This window comes from Bombyx mandarina, chromosome 21, assembly GCF_030267445.1.
Source record: "Bombyx mandarina strain Sakado chromosome 21, ASM3026744v2".
Classification (NCBI taxonomy): domain Eukaryota; kingdom Metazoa; phylum Arthropoda; class Insecta; order Lepidoptera; family Bombycidae; genus Bombyx; species Bombyx mandarina.
In genome coordinates, this window is record NC_143227.1 from 3,317,794 (window position 1) to 3,340,328 (window position 22,535).

General features: G+C 35.5%; 1 protein-coding gene across 2 annotated transcripts; it reads left to right on the top strand.

Moving 5' to 3' along the window:
• Positions 1-1,129: 1,129 nt before the first annotated feature.
• Cog1 (conserved oligomeric Golgi complex subunit 1) lies at positions 1,130-21,897 on the top strand. Of its 2 annotated transcripts, XM_089736308.1 has the most exons (15): positions 1,130-1,448; positions 1,543-1,710; positions 2,535-2,683; positions 3,329-3,483; positions 3,737-3,965; positions 5,657-5,789; positions 7,160-7,332; positions 8,957-9,129; positions 10,654-10,780; positions 11,654-11,891; positions 13,089-13,434; positions 14,200-14,640; positions 15,649-15,831; positions 19,534-19,572; positions 21,001-21,193. In XM_089736308.1, exons 1-14 carry the CDS (start codon positions 1,312-1,314, stop codon positions 19,552-19,554), a joined length of 2,673 nt encoding a protein of 890 aa, XP_089592434.1. In that variant the 5' UTR covers positions 1,130-1,311; the 3' UTR covers positions 19,555-19,572; positions 21,001-21,193. The 2 variants fall into 2 exon arrangements, with proteins under 2 accessions (XP_089592434.1, XP_089592433.1); XM_089736307.1 differs by lacking the exon at positions 19,534-19,572 and having other exon boundaries at positions 21,001-21,897.
• The last annotated feature ends 638 nt before the right edge of the window (positions 21,898-22,535 follow it).

Genomic DNA, 22,535 nt, shown 5'->3' on the forward strand with positions numbered 1-22,535 from the left:
AAGTGATAGCTTCCAAATAATTCTCTAATAAGTGAATTTTCATAAATGTCGTTTTACAAATTATCTAATCGCATGGAAAACAAGTGGAATTGCTCTGAATTTATGAAGCTTGAGCTAAGGAGCACAGTCTACATGAAAAAAGTCTAGCAATGAGGTGGGTGGCGCTACCCTAATTGTAGCGCAACTATATTAATAAATAATGTGACAGACAGCGCCAAATGTTGCTATACTAAAATTTCACTCGGCACACTTCACTCTGTTCTCAATTGTAGCGTGTAGCCATCATAGAACACAAGTTATTAACGACTTTTTCAAGATGAGCTTGCCTGTTTGCAAATTCCGAACAATAATAATAAATGGACCGTCGGTCTACTGAGCAATTTTACTCACTCGGTGAAAGATATTTCCTTTATCGTTACTGCCAGGCAATTATGAATAAATAATTAATCACAATAGTCGAACATAGTAAAATTGCTATTCCAACTTTATTCACTAAAGGGATTTACCTTAAAGATTTGAATAGATTTAGTATACAAATCATTATATGGCCTGAAATATGATGTAAGGCAAAGAACCAAATCTATACCTACATTTTAAGCTTCGAGTTTTTACTTTTTTCATTCTAGCCTATTTTATATTATTCAGTAGATGGCTGGAGAACTCACGGCCCTCCTGGTGTTAATTGGTTACCTGAGCCCATTGACATCTTCAACGCAAATGCCACTACCCGACACATTTATCCGTTTTTACAGTATAACTGCTGCTGCGCTTGACAGCAGCGTTCTCAGTGAATCATACCAACGTACTGCATCCTTCAATTGGTTTTAACTAGTCGTAGAGGCATAGGCTCGTAAAGGTGGGTACAACCACCTTGGTTATTTTTTTCCCCAAAGTAGTCGTAAGTACGTTCCAGTTTGTAGGGTGAGACAAGTGTTAATTGAGATTTCTACTTCATATCACAGAGTCTATGGGCTCCACTAACCACCAGGTGGGTCGTGAGTTTGTATTCAATAATAAAAAAATACTACCTTCAAAATGTAGAAAAATAGGCCCTAGAGTGCAAATACTTGGCCTTTCCCGTATTAAAAAGACAAAACATTTGTGTTTTGACATTTTAATTTTTAACATTGACAGTAATTACGCAGATGACGTGACGTGTAGTGTAAACCATAGATTATACACTTAATATTGGTGTAAACCTATAGCACAAATATAAACATCAAACATCTGAAAATATTAATCAATTTTCCAGTATTTGAATTTTACTAAACAATTTAATATGATTAACTGATAGTATCTATAAAAGTAAAGATGTCAAAATCTAACCTCTTAGAAATAGTACCAGACGAACTATTCCAATCTCACTCTATCAACGAGATTGATCAGGTACAGAAGAAGCTACAATATGAAATTGAAAGGAGAAGAGAAGAATTGCGTGCTATGGTCGGGTGAGGATTTTTTTGTCTAATTAAAAGAAAAAAGTAACCATACCAATAAACGATACAATTGTCTTGTAATGGTGCATTTAAATGTTTTTGCCAGGGAGAGGTACAGAGACTTGATTCATGCTGCTGATACCATTGAAGACATGAGAGTTACGACAGCGAGCACTTTGAATCACATTGGTGAAATGATGAAAGCATGTCAGAATTTACATAACACACATTTAGTTGGCTTCAAAATTAGTAATGCTCCCACACCAACTCAAAGGTATTACTATTTTTTCTGTATTACTTACATGGGTTAACCAGTTTACAACCTATCTGGTGCTGTGCATATTTATGGGAACCTAAAGCTGCTCCCTACATTGAGACATGAAGACAATGATTCATTTGTATAGTGATTATGCAAATTGAAATATTTGTAAGTTTAATTTTGTCACACAATATTATTAATTTATTGTGGAAGTCATTCATGTATATGAGGCAAGTAGATGTTTAGTTAGAAAAATTAGTACTTTCCTCCACGGTAATAATACTTCAGTACACTCCTGTAGTAGAGTAATGCTCTTCAATATACTTAGCATAATTGCAATAAGATTACACTGGGGGTCTTATCATTTACGTCATGCAAACACTTTTATACTACAAATATATCAAAGTTCAGTCCTCAGCATATATATCGAAATTACTTCTAAAGCTACTATGCTATGTAAAAATACCAATTTCTCAATAAAATTCATAGATATTAAATACGTCAAATAAATCGAAATTAAAATATCATGAAAAGTTGTTTCTATTTAGAAATCACAAAAAATGTTCAGTAGAATTCAACATTTCCAAAATAGCTACTTCTTGAAGCATAAGGTTAGTCTTCACTTAATGATAAGGTAATTCTAGGCTTGCAAATGATTAAAGATTGATTAATGATGATGAAATGATTAAATTGTTTTTGAATGTAAGTTGTGTTTTGGTGTGCAATAAAGTGTATTCTCTCTCTCTCTCTCTCTCTCTCTCTAAAGCTTGAAGATAAATTACCTCTCTTGTGAATAAGTACATAGTTAAAAAAAATATCACATCCACATAACATTTCAGTTACAATGTAAATTCAAATCAGCTGCATAGCTTGTCTGTTCAACTGAAGATCTTAATGGAAATTCCTGAAAAGATATGGACATGCATTGAAACAGAGGATTTTGTGAAAGCTACCCAGCTGTTTATATTCGCCAGGCATGTTAACACAGGTGAGAATCAAATATAAGCGAATATAATCAAATCTACATTTACAGTAATCTAGTATTTATTATTTCCATTAGATTGTATTTCAAACGCTGGAAGTAGTTTTAATTTTGTGTATGAATTACGAAAATTGAGCAAATTACGCTACGGGTGTGCAGTTCAATAAATATATACTAAGAATATTTTTTTTTTTTTTTCTTTCTAATATTTTTACAAAATATTAGATTTTATTATTTTGTAAATAACACAGAGATCATAATTATGAAAGACTAGCTGACCCGGCAGACTTCGTAGTGCCTCAATTGATAAATTATAAAATAAACTTAAAACAAATTCGTCCTATGGGGGACACATCAAAGGAAAAACAAAATTGTTATTTTTGTATTTCATTCCGAGCATTTTCATATTTATCTACCTATTAAATCTTCTCTGGACTTCCACAAATAATTCAAGATCAGAATTAGCCAAATCAGTCCAGCCGTTCTCAAGTTTTAGCGAGACTAACGGACAGCAATTCATTTTTATATATTTAGAGATAGAATAGATAAAAAGTGTTTAACTTGGTTATGACAATTGAGCCTTAATTTACATATTTTGATTCAGATCACCCTTTGATTTTACAAACTGAAAGATGCTTTATTTATATATAGGTTTGCAGCTGCAAATAGGAGGACGGAATTCACAGCCCGGCATACAATCATTTCATAGAATGGTACAGCAACAGTGGAATTCGATATCGAATTTCAACCAGACTATAATTAGAGTATGTAAGGAGAAACTGCAGAATGTGGAAATAAGTGTTGAGGTAAGTGCCTAAGGTAAACCAATTTGGTAAAAAGTAGTTTCCTATAAAAACATAATGTATGGGCCACATGAGGTTCAAGGTTCTTTTGTTACAATAACTGTGGCCCTATTCTTTTGAGTTGAAGAAATAAAAACTTTTTTTCATAGGAAGGATAGGGGTATATATTTGTGTGGGATTACCATATTTTAACAAAAGTTTTTGAATACACAAAAGGCTTTATCTTTTCTTGAGAAAGACCCATTATCCGTTTCAGATTGCGTGCTCCTGTTTGGTTAGCCTGTATCTTCTCGACTCCCAAGTAATGGTCGAACTACTTAATACACTAATAACACTACATAGTAACAATAGCTTGAAAGCAACGCTCCAGTTTGATTTAGCTAAAATATTAGAAGGGGATGTAAAAGCTCAAATCAAAGAGAAAATTGTAAATGGAGTTAAAAATGTGTTGAAGACTGTTGTTTTGGTTTATGCTTGTTTTGTTGGTGAGTTATATTATCTATCTCCAATAGACTATTGTACAAGTGTAAACAAATGTGTAGTGTGTATTGTTGACATGTTTTATATTATATTATATTAGATTATACTATAGATCAGGGGTTCCCAAACTTTTTTGTCTACTGCCCACTTTGAGAATAAATTATCCTTTAACGCCCCCATTTTTTCACCTATAGCGAATACTTAGTCGGTGTCTAAGAGTCCTCCTAGATGAAATTACAGACACAACGCCACAATTTTTTTCTCGGTCTCTTACCACCCCGCTTTAGCCCTGCAGCGCCCACAAGAGGGCGTTATCGCCCACTTTAGGAAAGGCTGCTATATATATACCTAGTCAGGTCATAAATTCTGTCACATGTTTAATGTAAAATAATTGAAACAAGTTTATTCATTATGTAACCATTCATATACCAAAATGAACTTAACAAAACATAGATTCTTATGACACTAAAGTTTATTCAAAATGACCTCCGTGATTTTGAATACAGGCCTTCAATCTGCGCGGCCATTCGTCTATCGCAGCACGAACGAGGTCCATGTCAATATCGGCGGCTGCCTTAATCAGGGATGTCTTGAGTGACTCCAAATTGGGATGAGGCTTTGAGCACGCCTTTTCCTCCAAGTGTTGGCATATCTTGTAATCTAACGGATTCAAATCTGGACTGGAGGAGGGCCAGTCTTCGTGCCGGATGAAGTCGATTTCACGCGCCGCCAGCCAGTCTTGTGTGCTCTTCGCTCTATGAGCTGGCGCCGAATCTTGTTGGAATACCCAGTGCCTGTTATTGAACATGGTATGAGAAACAGGTTCCACAAGGTTCATCAGGACTGTATTTTGATACACAACTGTATTCGTTTTTACACCTTTCTCACAAAAATGTACCTCTGTTAAGCCCCAATAAGAAACTCCCAACCATATCATGAGCGAGGATGGAAAATGACCTCGTTGGACACGCGGAATACGGTTGCTCGCTTCTTCACTACTGTGTGCGTACACCTTATCATTTTGTTTGTTGTAGCTCTCTTCTACGGTAAAAATTTTTTCATCCGAAAAAAGAATTTCCCGATATTTTTTTCCCGCGTACCGCTTCAACAAAGCGCGGGATCTCTTCAGTCTCAGGTCCATTAGACGAGCATTCAAACGATGTCCTGTTTTTCTTCGATATGCCCGAAGCGCTAAGTCTTCATTTAACACCCTTTTCACCGTGGTTCTGCTTAACCCCATCTGAAGGGCCAACAGTTTCTGCTTACGTTTGGGATTTCTTTGAATTCGCGCCCTCACAGCTTTTATCACTGCTGGAGTCCTAACAGACCGAGGGCGACCACTTCTTGACCTGTCATCTACACTAGAGTCTTCATTGTATCGTTTGATGGTACGATAATCGAATCTTTTGGTTATATTCAAAATTTTCAGTATGTTAAAAATTTGAATTGGCGCGTAACCGCAACGATGCAACGCAATAATTGCAACACGGTCTTCTTTAAGCGTCCACTCCATATTTAAAAATGAGTAAAATTCTAAAAGTATACTATTTTTATTTTCATGAACAGTTCGAAATTCGAATTCAATAAACTTTTTTGTGGCCAGCATTCTAAAAGAAAAGTTTTTACTGTGTGACAATACTTATGAACTGACTAGGTATATAGATTAAATATTTATTACAAATTTTAATTATTTCAGATGATGCAGGCGGAGCAGTATTGTTGAAGCTAAAAGAACTCTTCAAGAAAAATTCTCAACCACTTCTTGAATTAGTCAAGTTCTCTGATCCTAATGCATTAAAACTATTACCACCAGCAATATCAAATTATAGGTGTGCATTAATATTAATATTATATTATGTTCAGTCTATATTGAACATTTTCTATTATTAAGTATCATTAATTTGATTTGTAAATGACTTAAGTCTGAGTTGGTATTATGAGGTATAGCCTTCATATGAATTTAGGCCGCATTGAGAAATAATTGGCATTGAATGTAGATAATCAGCAAATAAAGAAATTCAGCTTGATATTCATGTTCATCATAATGGAACTGACAAATAGTATTTTTTTATTGCTTAGATGGGTGGACGAGCTCACAGCCCACCTGGTGTTAAGTGGTCACTAGAGCCCATAGACATCTACAACGTAAATGCGCCACCCACCTTGAGATATAAGTTCTAAGGTCTCAGTATAGTTACAACGGCTGCCCCACCCTTCAAACCGAAACGCATTACTGTTTCGCGGCAGAAATAGGCGGGGTGATGGTATCTACCCGTGTGGACTCACCGCCAGTTTAGTTAGTAGTTTAGTAAATGACTTAAGTCTGAGCTCGTGTTATGAACTATTATAAGGTATAGACTTCATATAAATGTAGGCAGCATTGAGAAATAATTGGAATTGAATGCAGATAATCAGCAAATAAATATATTGAGTTTGATATCAATGTTCCTCATCATGGAGCCGTCAAACAGTATGCAACAGACAGAGTTTATTTATTATCAAAAATGTATTATGTACACACTCAGGACAAATAATAAGTTAGTTTGTGGAAGTGATGTTATATTTTATACATATTTAGTTCGATAATATGTAATAATTTGATAAAAAAAATTAAAATAATAAAAAGGGCGCCAAAGTCATCATATTTTTTTTAAGTGATTTTATGACCTGGTAACTAAGACCTTTAAGTCATGTCTTATTTTAATTTATGTTCTTATTTTTATGAAAAATGATAATATAGAGTGAAATGAAATGAAAATGATTAATTTGAGATATTAATCAACTGGGATGAAATTAAATGAAATGAGATGATACGGGATGAAATATAATCTTAGTAAAATGGTGGTCATTTACTAAGATTTTTTCAGTGGACTTTTTGGAGGATCCCGAAAAGTTGCGTCCAGCGGCTTTGTTTCATTTTCCCACATTTGTGCACTTTCACAGATATTAAACAGTTAATAAACCACCGTTATTACACATTTAAACCTGAAGAAACACTAAATAGACAAAATAAAACAAATCACACAACTTCACTCCTCGCGTTCCCGCCAAAAAGTCTCCAAAGTCATCAGTGAGTGAAATATGCACAGATAATATAAAAAAAAAAAGCATTTATGCGTTTCGTTTCACGTTGTGTAGATCTTGAACAATACACATCTTTCTCTTATGAGCTTCTCTTTATAGTTTTTCTCATATACAGGCTATCAACAACACAAGAACCTCAAGCTTTAGAGGAAGCGGACATAAGGAAATCAGTTCAAGTTTGGAACGTTTGGGTCAAGTCTTTCATCGAGACCAACGTGCAGACTCTACTTCAGAACGTGACGAGAATCAAAATACTCCACGAAATAAGAGAAGAAGCATTTAAAATTGGTAATTATCTATACTTCTATAATAACATTATAAAGAGGAAAGATTTGTTTGTTTGTTTGTATTGAATAGGCTCCGAAACTACTGAACCGATTTGAAAAGTTCTTTCACTGTTTGGAAGCTAAACTATTCCCGAGTGACATAGGCATATAATCTTTTTTGAAAAAAATTAAGGATCCTTACTAAAACTCCAATAATGTAACCCAAGGTGTAAAAAAATTTACGAAAATATACCTTACATCACGTGCCCTGCGAAAATGATTGATGATAGAATTAAAAAAATGTACTACGACTTTTTAGAACACATTATTATTTACAAAAAGTGTCGCGACAGCATATGTCTAACTATTATGGTTTGCCGCAAAAAGTGTTCTTTTATTTTAAAAATAAAACTACGTCCAATATCGTTGAAATTTTTGTTAAAGACCCGAGCGGAGCCGGTGCGGGCCGCTTGTATTAAATATAACCTGATAAATTTACGAAATTAGAAATTATCGTTTTACTGAAAATCGCACCGTCACCTGTCACCAGAGAAGAGCTCATCCGAACCAATGTCTCAAATTACAATGGGTTTTTAGATGTAATATTTTTCATTTCTGCAATGTCCACAGTGTTTCCTGAGCGCTATGTCTTTGTCTATGTCTTTCAATTTGAAATCAGATTTGAAAACATACCCCAATGGTTTGATTGTATGAATTTAATGATGCCCACGAAAGGTGTTGCCCCAAGCCATAAAAATGTACCAAATTGATGCACACTAATTGCACTACACATTGTAATTGAAAACGGAAATTAGTAACGTTTAACATCAATTATGATTCGCTTGAGCTGCCTTCGAAACGAGTTGATCTTATGTGTGGCGAGTAGCCATGATACAACGCAAGATATTTGACAGATACCTGAATCTCGCTTACGACATTATCAAGATAAGCTTGCATATATACAAGCTTCCAACAACATTCGGACCAACCCTTAGACACAGCCCACTGAGTTTCTCGCCGGATCTTCTCAGTGGGTCGCGTTTCCGATCCGGTGGTAGATTCTGCGAAGCACGACTCTTGCTAGGATTCGTGTTAGCATCGTCGTCAGGTTTGAGCCCCGTGAGCTCACCTACTAGTTAAGGTTCCGCTGAAATAGCCTCTCAAGACTATCAGCTTAGGTAGGATAAAAAAACATTCGGACCGTCGGTCTACTGAGCAATATCACCCGCTCGGTGGAAGATCTTTCCCCTTGTCGTTTAAGCCTCCCACACTATGAAAACTTATTTATTTTAAATAGCACCTTACATTCAAGATTTGCTTGAGATTATTTGACGGAGCTTGGCTTATACCAAGTGTGGATTCGAAGCACAGATGGATTCATTATTGGAAAACACATGTTAAGAGTGGAATGCTGAATGTTGGTAATGGAAAGATAAATTTTGGACAGTACTTACATACTTACGTGAATCTGCTCTCCAAAATTAAAACGTTTTGTAAAATGATACATACAGATATGTACAGCGCACAATATGACTAAAACATTAAGCACTTATATCTGGAATGTTAATATTGTTTTCTATTTAGGTCAATAACCTATACCCTGTTTGGTGGATATACTGCCAATACTAAAGTAATTTCATTTGCAGAAACGCCGCCGAACTGGAGTACAATTTGCTTGTCCCTGGATATTCCCGATGTCCACGTCTGGTGTCACTACTACCAGCCTCTTTTAACGGCTCGGGTCAAAGCGATAATAGACTCCCGATGGGGGAAACTGTATGATACTTTCAAAACACAAATATTAGTGGACTTGACTAAGGTAAGATACGCTCCCCATGTGACCAAGGACTTCGATCCGTTCCATAAGAATATAATATGTCTAGATTTTCGTAATCATCCTACAACACAATTTTGATTTTAAAGGACAATGCCCATTTTCTATGGGCGTTTGGGCCCCTAAAAAAAGTTGTCGCGCAATGATGGTTTTAACTTAATTTGATAGACAAAGAAATATCGTTTCATATTCAGAAAACGATTTTTATATTCTCACCCAGGTTTAAGAGAAATCTGTTTTTTTCTGCAGCTAAAATTAAGTTGTTAATTGTTTTCTTCGAAATCAATAATCGCTCTCATCATTATTTACAGTATTAAATAAGTTAATTGTGGTTAATGTTGCTAGAAATAAGCCTTTACGTACATTTTATTATTATTATATCATCATAATAATAATAAAATGAAATGAAAATCCGGAAGCCGGCAACGATATTGTTGTTGTTGTTTTTAAATTCGCCAATAATTAGGCAAAGAGCGTAGCCTATACAGCCTAGTCTGTCGTAGTTATATTTTTTTAATGCCAATAAAAAGCCGGTGTATCTCTTTTTATTGCTTTTTGGGAGTTTTGACGTCAACTCGATGCGAGCGTGAATTTCCGCAGATCTTTTATCTTGAAAAAAAAAAAACAGTCACTGCTATGTTAGCCACAGTTTTATTCCAATGCCTCAATAATCGTGAACAACGGTTATTGAAGTTTAATACACAAAACAACACCCAATTTATATATTATACATCACAATAAACTATTAAAAAAACATTAAAATAAAACTTCAAGTGACGCTTCACTCGGGCTGCTGCCAAAACTCTCTGATCATATATAATAAGAATAGAGTAATGGTAGGCTATTGAGATTTTTACTAATGGAATCATTAATATCTAAAAATAATTATATAAATTAATAATTATTATTACAATATATAAATATTGAATTGAACAAAAATAAACTAAAAAGTCTGTGAATTATAACCATTAGCTATTTTTTTTTATTTGTTGTTCAAGTTACAGACAACTCTTTCGTTTGGCAGCATATAGGTTTACTATAAGGCTCTATGGGCTAAGCCCTTTGCCTATTTTTTTGTAAAACAATGCCAGGGTGAAAGAAATGTTGATAAATAAACTAAACAACGTGAAAAAATGAGGCATAGTTTTTCAAGTACAAAAAGTTTAGACATAAAGTTGGCCCACTTTTGGACATTGTCCTTTAGAGCTTTTAAAATCGCCTTTCAACCGTATGAATGACGTCACTTGTTCGTAAAATGTTCATTGATTTGGAAGATTTAACGAAAAAGGGAAAATCTTTCACCGAGCGGATGATATTGCTCGGTAGACCGACGGTCCGAATGTTGTTGTTCGGAACTTGTATATATGCAAGCTTATCTTGAAAATGTCGTCAGATAGATTCACGCATCTGTCAAATATCTTGTGTTGTATCATAGCTACCGTCACAATTGAAAAAAAGTAAAATCGTTTCAAAAATTTATAAGACGTTTTGTTTTTTGTTTTTTTTAAGGTATCATGTGAAAGCGAAATGGAAAAGGAATCCGACATAAACTGGTTCGTGTGGAAGGATCTCATTGGGGAGACGGTCATAGAGTCCAGAAGTGACGTCGTCAAAGTCATGAACTCTCTAATGAAAGGTGATCATTTGACAGTAATAATAATATTAAAATCATAGAAGTTTAAATACGTTATTCCAATTTTGAATGACATTACCTAAAACTGTTTTAATCGCTTCTATATATTTATTTCCAATAAGATTGTTGGAAATACTGAGTAAAAAATAATGGTTCGGTGGAAGATATTTCCCTTATCGTTTGCTCTATATTGCAATTACAGCTGACATTCACACCCTCGCGTTTCATAAAAAACTTTCTATATATAAATTTCCGAACTTAATTTTTTAGTGTTATCATATTTAAAATCTCTGGTGTTGCCAGCTCATTTTTGTTTTTCGTTTTTTTTATTTATTGCTTAGATAGGTGGACGAGCTCACAGCCCACCTGGTGTTAAGTGGTTACTGGAGCCCATAGACATCTACAATGTAAATGCGCCACCCACCCTGCAATATAAGTTCTAAGGTCTCAGTATAGTTACAACGGCTACCCCACTCTTCAAACCGAAACGCATTACTGCTTCACGGCAGAAATAGGCGGGGTGGTGGTAACTACCCGCGAATACAATTTCTATGACGTAAAATGCAACCTATTATTTCGTATTCCGAGTCGACTACCCGTGATCGTGACCGTTTGCAAGAACGCCGAAATACTGGTAACTCATTAAACCTAAAAATCGTTTTAAGAACACATTAAAAAAATAGGTTTGTAATGTAAATACCCGTCAAAGTTTAAAACAATTATATATTATTAATAATGCAAATTTGACAATCTCACTAATGGTACTTCCATGATTGTGAAAGTCTTAAATATACACAATTTAGTAGATCATGCCATAATCGAAACTCATCTGTTTAATTAATCAAACTTGATTTTTAATTTATTCATAATTTGAAGGCATGTCCCGACAAGACCACGGCTACACCCCTACCCTGGAGAAGCTGTGCCAAACTCTGGATAGCGAACTGCAGAAGCTTCTAGAAGATTTACGAACGTACCTATACCCGGAGAAGAGGAACGCACGAGACGGCCTGCTGTTTGATTACGAAGAAGAAAATGGTATCGATCAAATGTATATCGATAAGGAAGATATCGATTCGTATCTCAGAGACGTGTCCGACACTAACGTCGAGAGGTATGTTCTATTTCTATTTTATTTTTATTGCTTAGATGGATGGACGAGCTCACAGCCCACCTGGTGTTAAGTGGTGACCGGAGCCCATAGACATCTACAACGTAAATGCCGCCATCCACCTTGAGATATGTTCTAAGTTCTAAGTTCTTAGTTTTTACAGTACAACGGCTGCCAAACTTTCAAACCGAAACGCATTACTGCTTCACGGCAGAAATAGGCAGGGTTGTGGTAATTATGTAAATTATAATTTTGCGGGTTCGATTTTTATTACACGACGCTATTCCTTCACTGTGGAAGTCAATCGTGAACATTTGTTAAGTACGTATTTCATCAGAAAAATTGGTACCCGCCTGCGGGATTCGAACACCGGTGCATCGCTACATACGAATGCACCAGACGTCTTATCCGGTGCATTCGCGCCTTATTCGTACCTTATAAGATTAGCAGAGTCTGATATTTAAACCGGTGGCTATCAACCACAGGTCGCAATAAATTAGTGGATCGCACCCTCCCCGTTCGAGTGTGCTATAAGATTTATAAAAACGATATTTTTATCTAAGGAGACCTGGAGGAAAAGCATCTCTAAAGTACATATGGATTAAAAATACAATTCCATACTGTACTATATTTGTACATATAAAACCGTATAGCTACTTTTAAAATAGTAATTATGTGTAATTTAATTAATGTATCTCTCGCTTTATTTCAAATCATAAAAAAATTTGCATCTGAGTACTTAGGGCTTTCGCGAATTTGTGAAGAGTATGTTAGTGGGTTGCCGAATATAAAAAAAAAGGTTGAGAGCCGCTGGTCTGAACCATCAATCTTTATATTCAATCTGGTATTTTTGAAAGATTTACGTTTACCTATTTAATTTAGGAATGAAACTTCAAAACTCTAAACCACATATCAGAATCGAATTTATGGCGAATGTCTATTTATTTCTTGCATTCTGTAATTGTCTACGAGATAATAAACAATTTAGATGTTATGTCCAAAAGACGAGCTTAACTCATACATGCGTTTTTTCCAGCGAACTTAAATTAGAGCAAAATAAAGTTCAAATTCAGTATTAAATATGTATGTCTATTTGTAGTTATAAGAAGCGGAAGGCTTAAAGTAAACGTCCGATTTTGATACAATTTGTTGCGATCTTGATGGCAAGCGATAATGGTCTTTATAAATATTTCATTACAGCATGATCCATTACATAAAGGCTTGTTTCGAGGAACCAACGCTTCAGTCTACTGAATTAAAACGAAAAACAACTGCCATATACTCGGCAAGACTCACCCAGGCCATAACGACCCTTATACCCCATCTACATAGGTGTTACATTCCCGAAACGTCCGATAGCATTGCTCTCTGCAACACCGATGAACATTGTATCAAACGTTGGAATTCTCTATGTGGGAAATTGAAGGAAAACTGCCTTTATTGTTGGGGGAAATGGGTCGATATTGTCACTGAGAAAATCGAAGATTTGACCAAACGTTTGCCACAAGAGTTCACATTAGAAGCCAATATCGATTATTTAATGATGGTAAGTTATTTAACATATCTTTATGAGTTTCTACGACGTGGAATTGGGTTATAAATTCTTAATCAAATATCGGAGAGTTGGTATAATTGAAGACATGTATTTCCTATTATAGAGTAATGATGACATATTTATAATCTATCCTAGTAGACTTCTTTTTATTTATTGCTTAGATGGGTGACGACCTCACAGTCCTCATGGTGTTAAGTGGTTACTGGAGCCCACAGACGTCTACAATGTAAATGCGCCACCCACATTTGAGATATAAGTTCCAAGGTCTCAGTCTAGTTATTCCTCCTCCCGATCCACTAACGGTGCTTTTAGGTACTTCAAGCACCGGTCACCGTTCTCGTCGAACCCGTCGCTTGCGACGAAGGGCTCGACGAGTAAATTAACTCTCAGACACAGCCCACTGAGTTTCTCGCCGGATCTTCTCAGTGGGTCGCGTTTCCGATCCGGTGGTAGATTCTGCGAAGCACGACTCTTGCTAGGGTTCGTGTTAGCAACATCGTCAGGTTTGAGCCCCGTGAGCTCACCTACTAAAGTTAGGGTTACGCTGACATAGCCGCTAGGGCTATCAGCTTAGGTAGGAAAAAAAAAAAAAAAAAAAAATCTAGTTATAACGGCTGCCCCACCCTTCAAACCGAAACGCATTACTGCTTCACGGCAGAAATAGGCAGGGTGGTGGTATCTGCCTGCGTGGATTCACAAGAGGTCCTACCACCAGTAACTGATATATTTGACCTCACTTATATGTGTTATTTTCAGCAATGGGACGTAATAAAAATAGTTGAGAAAGATGACGAAGGAAACTCTATAGAATCAACTATAAAAGTGCCATGCGGTCCTTCATTAAAGCTACAAGAATATTTATATTCGGTCAGCCGGGTCTTAGACGAGATCGTACCTCACACGTTACCCATCGAAACACATCACACGTTTATCGACAAAGTAACGCACATCACTTTCTCGCACTACAACAAGGTTATAAGAGAGAAAGAGACGGATATAAATCAGAGATGCGCTCTTCAGTTGCTAATGGACGTTCGGCACATGACCCTATTGTTCGTTGCGAGAGAGAACAAGAAATACGTTGAGCTATCTCAAGAGATTTGTGAGTTTTTGAGGCAGAAGATAGATCCGTTTGATTATGATGTTTTTTATCCGTACATACAGACGAACCTTAAACGCTCTGTGCAGAGAGTTCAGGTTAGTGCATATAATAATAAGAATAAATTTGTCATTTCATTTTTTGTGGGTATTCGTAAAAAACGATTTTTAGCTAGTAAATCCAAATAAAATAAATTAGTGAATCGGATCGAATATTCTAGTGCAGAATTTCAAGTGTGAAATATGTTGCTATACATAATAATATATTCTTCTAAGATAATGTGAGTCAAATTTCTCCCGTTCTCATTTTTCTCATCTACTATCAACTATCTATATCACTGAGATTCTATCTACCTGACATTGGTAGAGTCATTCGTCAAAGAAGAGACTCGAGCCATCAATTTCAAGACGACGCTTTTACAAAATAACTAACTTATTTTTTTTTTTTTTTTTTATTGCTTAGTTGGGTGGACGAGCTGACAGCCCACCTGGTGTTAAGTGGTTACTGGAGCCCATAGACATCCACAACGTAAATGCGCCACCCACATTGAGATACAAGTTCTAAGGTCTCATGTATAGTTACAGTTACAACGGCTGCCCCACCCTTCAAACCGAAACGTATTACTGCTTCACGGCAGAAATAGGCAGGGCGGTGGTACCTACCCGCGCGGACTCACAAGAGGTCCTACCACCAGTAATTACGCAAATTATTTTGTCTATTTAGTGTTTCTTCAGGTTTAAATGTGTAGTACCGGTGGTTTATTAACCGTTTAATATTTATGAAAGTGCACAAATGTGGGAAAATGAAACAAAGCCGCTGGACGTAACTTTTCGGGATCCTCCAAAAAAATCCCCTGAAAAAATATCAGTAAATGACCACCATTTTACTGAGATTATATTTCGTTTCATATCATCTCATCTCATTTCATTAATTTCATCCCAGTTGATTAATGTCTCAAATTGATCACCTTCATTTCATTTCGCTCCATATTATCATTTTTCATAATAGTAAGAATATAAAAATTAAAATAAGACATGACCTAAAGTTCTTAGTTACCAGGTCATAAAATTCTTTAAAAAAAAAATTAACTGGAGGTCTATTTACAGACGTTACTAGGGAGCCTGATACTCCACCACGGCCAACTGGTTGGGATAATTGGCTCGAAGCCGATACTGTCAGGCGGCACCGGCGACAAGGCGGCCAGCCTGCTGGCGTGCGGCGATGCGCACTGGTACTCGCTGCTGCCCGTGGCCACTCCCGTAGCGCACCACAAGAAGCAAGATAAAGCGGTCAGTTCAACTTTTCATTTAATTTTCAGTATGGCAATCCGCTTCTCGTGACGCCATCCAGTCAACGAGTAAACTAACCCACAGACACAGCCCACTGAGTTTCTCGCCGGATCTTCTCTGTGGGTCGCGTTTCCGATCCGGTGGTAGATTTTGCGAGGCACTGCTCTTGCTAGGGTTCGTGTTAGCAACAACGTCAGTTTTGAGCCCCGTGAGCTCACCTAGTAATTAAGGTTACGCTGATATGGTCTCCCTAGACCATCAGCTTAAGTAAGAAAAAAAGTAACATAAAATAGACTACCTATTTTTGAAGATTTTGATTTGTCCATTTTAATAGTTTCTATTTGAACTTTTTTCGGGTTCATTTCGCGCTAGTCTATCTATAAAGATTTTTGGAATTCGACATCTAGATATATTTTCTTATTTGTTATGGTTATATATATGTGTTTATATGTCGCAGAATGGGCGGAAATCTTCATTAATTTTTTTACATAGTGGGCGTATGATGAGTAGTTGTTAGGCAGCATGAAACACTATGACAGTTCCGAGACGTCTTCACTCTTCCGAAGTCAGAGAACAAATGTCTTTCGATTGAGCCCGAGCGATGACACCTCGACTCTGCCGAAACACGCCACCCGCCTAAGCCGACAATTTGACGAGTAGTCGCAACTCAAATCCACTAGGTGGCGCTTTTTCGCTTCGTTTGACGTGCTCGGATACGACTATAACATGTCATATAGTTTTAGGGACACAGTAGAAAATTCTAGGTGTCAGCCTAAGTAAAGTTCTGCTCGATGCGAGGTTATTCAGTTTGATATGTCAGGCGTAGCACCCCTAGCGCATATTAGGGAGTTCCGCGGCTCTCTCAAAAATAATGACTGTTCTTAACTATGGAGCGTTTCTATTTACTAGTGGTCCCGCAGTAGTCGAAATTCGACTATAATTAATTGAAATTGTAAGTTTGTACACTATTATGATTCTATTTTCAAAGACTATTATACTTCTATAATCACAAATTTCGCCAAGACTACACTATAGAAAAATATTAATAAAGACAAACAATATTTAATTTAATCTCAATTTAACCGCAGACGTCAAGAATAAAAGTTTGACAATAAATAAATAGTATGCATGCGTGTGTGCGTCAAATACATGGTAGTGTGTGTAATGTTTTTTTTATTGATTTCATGTATTTTTTTGGCATAATTAAAAAAAAAATTAAATTAATTCTCCACTCCTTCTCTATATTTTCTATAAGTGTGGGAAATTTCATACTCCTCCGTCCGCGCAATTTTTGTAAAAAGTTATACAAAGTTTTCCTTCACGTCTTAATATATAGATTGTAACTTTAATGTTAAACAACTTCTAAATATTAAAGAAACTAAAATACTGTTATCGTCTATCGACATAGTACGTGTTTATGGCGTTTGTGTGACAACATAATCCTTTAATTACTTGACACTTTCTAATCTGGTTTATCGTCATAGAAACAATATTATATTCCATTGTTCTTGGAATGCAATAAAGAAATACATTATCGGAAACGCTTTATCGATAATATCGCAGATTCACTTTGTCATAGGGATGTCTTGTAAGCAATATACTAAAATATCGATGTATTTCAAATTATAAATTTCTTTCTATTTGATATATCTTGGGATTTTAATTGAATTCATCATCGTCATACGTATTGGATAGACTCATTAATTTTTAAATAAAAATCCAAGCATAAATATTATTTTGACACACTTCGGAGATTCTAGGACAGCCCTATATTTATTATTCGAACAATCTAGATAGTCCTGTTTATTGATCTAAGTGAAGATATGAAACGATTATTATCGATTAAGCAATTAATATCGATATAAAGTAATTAATGTCTATTTTTACTTAAGGAACGTTCGTGGACCATTGACATGTGTAAAAAATACTTGAATTGACTTTTGTTCACACAAAATGATCTCTGGAATATTCCGAACAAAAGAAAATAAAGATGCATTTTCAAATTATTTGTGTTATTGAGATTAGTATATTATTTTCTTTAGAATCTCTGCTAAGGTGATAGACCGATTTTATGGATTTAATGGAGGAATTTATGGATTATCAAGGAAACTGTCATCTAATTGCTCTAAGTTGATTTTGAATTATCTATATATTAATAAGTGGGGAAAAAACTTTGTACCCCTTTTTACCAAAATTGCGCGGACGGAGGAGTATGAAATTTCCCACATTTATAGAGAATATAGAAGAGTACAGAATGTTAATTTTTACGCAGTAAATACGTATTAAAAATACATTAAATCAATAATAAAAACACTACACACACTACCATGTATTTGACACAACACATATTATCTATATATTAATACGTGAAGCAAAAACTTGTATCCCTTTTTACGAAAATTGCGCGGATGGAGGAGTATGAAATTTTCCACACTTATACAAAATATAGAGAAGAAGTGCACAATGCTAATATTTTTTAAAAATAATGCATAAAAGATACATTAAATCAATAAAGAAAACATTACACACACTACATACCATGTATTTGACGCACACACGCATGCATACTATTTATTGTCAAACTTTTGTTCTTGACGTCTGTTGTCAAATTGAAATTAAATATTTTTTATAGTGTAGTCTTGGCAAAATTTGTGATTATAGAAGTATAAAATACAATCATAATGGTGTACAAACTTACAATTCCAATTAATTATAGTCGAATTTCCACTACTGCGGGACCTCTAGTATACATTTAAACTATGTGTTTAAAGTTTGTGGTCAAATTGAGAATAGATTAATATTGTTTGTCTAAAATATTATTTGTCTATGATGTAGTCTTGGCGAAATCTGTGATTATAGAAGTATAATTGTCTTTGACAATAGAATCATAATAATGTTCAATTTCAATCAATTATAGTCGAATTTCGACTACTGAGGGAGGGAGGGACCACTAGTCGTCGTAAAAAATTAAAATAAGTTAAACAAATTTTAAAATAAGTTTTTTTTTATTTTTATTTTTTTATTGCTTAGATGGATGGACGAGCTCACACAGCCCACCTGGTGTTAAGTGTTTACTGGAGCCCATAGACATCCACAACCTAAATGCGCCACCCACCTTGAGATATAAGTTCTAAGGTCTCAAGTATAGTTATAGTTACAGAAATATATCTTCTAAATTTAAATAAATTCCTAAATTAAAGTCATCGTGACTAGACGCCCGATGCATTCGTGTCGAGCGATGCGACCGTGCCGGTGTTCGAATCCCGCAGGCAGCTAACAATTTTTTTAATCAAATACGTACTTGACAAATGTTCACGAAACTTCACTTCACTAGCGCGGTAACGAAATAACATTGTGTAATAAAAATCAAACCCACAAAAGTTATAATTTGCGTAATTACTGGTGCTTAGGACATCTTGTTAGTCCGCACGGATAGGTACCATCACCCTGCCTATTTCTGCCGTGAAGCAGTTATGCGTTTTGGTTTTGAAGAGTGGGGCAGCCGTTGTACTGTAAAAACTGAAACATAGAACTCTTGTCTCAAACTGGGTGGGGTAGCAATGACATTATTGATGTCTATAGGCTCCGGTGACCACTTGACAACCGGTGAACCGTGAGCTCGTCCATACGTCTTAGGAATAAATAAACCACAATAATAAAATCACTTCACAATTTATTTATAACTGTGTTCTCTCCGAAAAGGATCAACTCTTCATTCTGTGATCACAAAACTACATAAAGGTTCGTGTGTGTGTGTGTGTGCGTCTGAACATAGTTTTTTTTTGTTGTTTTTAATTGAAATGTAATAATCCCTGTCTTGATATCATTTACATCAGTTATGTGGCCAGCTTATCATCTTATCGAACATGGCGGCTCCATTCTTTATCGTAGGTACGTATGATTAATTTATCCAAATAGATTAATTAAAAATAATATTAACGCCATGATGTGAAATTATCGTGACCTAATTACCGTTAATAACAAAATACTTTCCATACAGAATAAAATAGTTTCAAGGTTTGGTCATTTTAAACAAATCCTATTGGATAAGACAGGACCACTCATTTTGAAATCCCAGCATACGTTAAGTATTAAATAAATACATATGGCAACCTAACCATAAGCTATGTGGTTTAAAGGCTTGCATAGCTTGTTGACTTCTAAGTATAACGGACTATACTCGCTAAAAAGCTTATATATACACATGACGGTGCGACCAGCGCCAAACAGAGAGGCTGCTCATGCCGGAACGTTTTGTGTGTCAATAGCCACTCGTATTTATAGTCGAAAAGTAGGGGTAGTTTGTTCATGAATTCATAGATAATTCACATAAATTAGTTATAGATCAGCAACTCAAGCACTCAACAAAAATGTTTACGGGCGTCGGCCACTAGATGGCTTCGCTTCGATTATTTTGTCATTGCTCCTGTAGATGGAAGTAACATATTAACTATCCTATATTATATTTGTAATGAAGGATTTTGTAAATTTTCAGAAACCACAAATTGATATAATTTAATCAATTTGTCTATAACAAATAAAGACATGTATGATTTATTATTTTATTTATTTTCTGTTTTTAGTTGTACAATAATTAAATGCCTTAACTTTAACAACATATAAGCTTAGGGGCATCCGCTACAAGATGTCGCTAGTTTCCATACAAAAAAATATTTGTTTTAAAGTATCGTAGTTTCAGGGTTCTGCATGAATTCTCCTGAATACCGTCTCAAACAATTGTTTACGAGCGTTGGAATTATAACAGTTAACTTTTTTTATTGCTTAGATGGATGGACGAGCTCACAGCACACCTGGTGTTATGTGGTTACTGGAGTCCATAGACATCTACAACGTAAATGCGCCACCCACCTTGAGATATAAGTTCTAAGATCTCAGTATAGTTACAACGGCTGCCCTACGCTTCAGACCGAAACGCATTACTGCTTCAGGGCAGAAATAGTCAGGGTGGTGGTAATTACCCGCGCGGACTCACAAGAGGTCCTACCACCAGTAAAAAACTAACTTTACGTAACTTTAACTGATCTTAGTTAAAAGTAAATAGGAGACTAACTTTTCTGAAACCGCGCTTTGTAATATCTATATTTTTGGACGAAGATAACGCCATATTGTTTAGAACGACTGTACTAAACTAAATTCTTTATTTTCCAGGTTAAAAAGAAAACGGTCACTTCGGCGAGCCCGACGAAACAAAAGTCTGATATCTCTGATATTATGACAAGTTCATTGCCGATCAACTTTGCTAATGCGCGTTCGGGTGCAGCTTCGTTCTTCAATTCGATGACTTCGGACTGGTTCAGCGGACAATAGCCCTTAATAACTCATACATGACGCTATGACATGTCCTTCTTCAAAAGAGGCTTGCGGAGAGTATTAAGCGGTAGGCAGCGGCTTGGCTCTGCCCCTGGCATTGCTGAAGTCCATGGGCGACGGTAACCAATCACCATCGGGTGGGCCGTATGCACGTCTGCCTACAAGGTCAATAAAAAAAAAACATGTCGTAAGGTCGATATTAACATTAAGCATTATGATTCGGTTTTGGGTTATCAGTTTAATGAATTCGTTGAGAAGACTGCCGTTTTATTTTCGAAGCAATACGGCTTAATTTTGTTTGAAGTAATTTAGGCACAATTTCGCGACTCATTCAAAAGAGGACGCGCATTGTATGTATTTATAAAATTATTTAACTTTTGTTATTTATTCCTCTACGATTTTTGGTTGATTTAGTAGATATGAAATTTTCATAATAATTACCTGTAAAAGAACTTATTTGCATAGATAACTTTTTTAACACGACCGAATTTTCTATCACACGGCATTCAATATATCAGAATAAACCTTTATTCGTGTCCAAAGATTGTGACATTCATCAAATAAAGTTCCTTAAACAGAAACTGGTAAGGTTCATTTTTGTAAAGCACTAAAAATGTGAGTAACGGTCCATAATTTGAAATAAGAATATGAAAACTTCTATCAAATATGGTTATGATGTAAACGAATATAAGTTACGCCATTATTCAATCAATAAAAATATTATTTATTAAATATTAATATAATGTTTTTTTCTTCCTTTAATAAACAGACAAGTTCACGGTTTTTCAGACACGATGTTGAAGACTTAGTTCTGTTGTAAAAATGTATGGAGGGTAGAGGTAAGGAGAACCGTCTCTGTTGTAAAAAAGTGTCCGTTAAAATCTGCTAAATAAGAGTGGCGCTACAGTAGCAAACGGGTAAATTTAAAAAAAGGCGCTGAAAGTTATTAGAATAAGATAGAGAAATAAAAAAGGACGAAAGGACTGTAAGCACTACAAAATCACAAAAAGTATATTATTTAAAGCTGATAAGAAAATGCAATCGATGTCTCCACATTTTACCACAGCAATAATTTTAGGTTATATTGACGAAATTAGTTTGGACTACGTAGACATGTAAACCTTACATGTATAAATAATATTACACTGTCACTAATTACTGTAGTAATTAAATATATTAAATTTCCTAACTCAGCATACTTCAATCAGTTAACAACTGCTCAATTCATATCATACCCTGTGCCTATGCTAGCGCCATTCTAGAGGATTTTTGAACTGTTATTTAGTGCTGAAAGTGGGACACTTTTTCAAGTTTCTCCCATATAAGACGGTTCTCCTTACCTCTACCCTCCACAAAAAATGGTTTCCTGACTC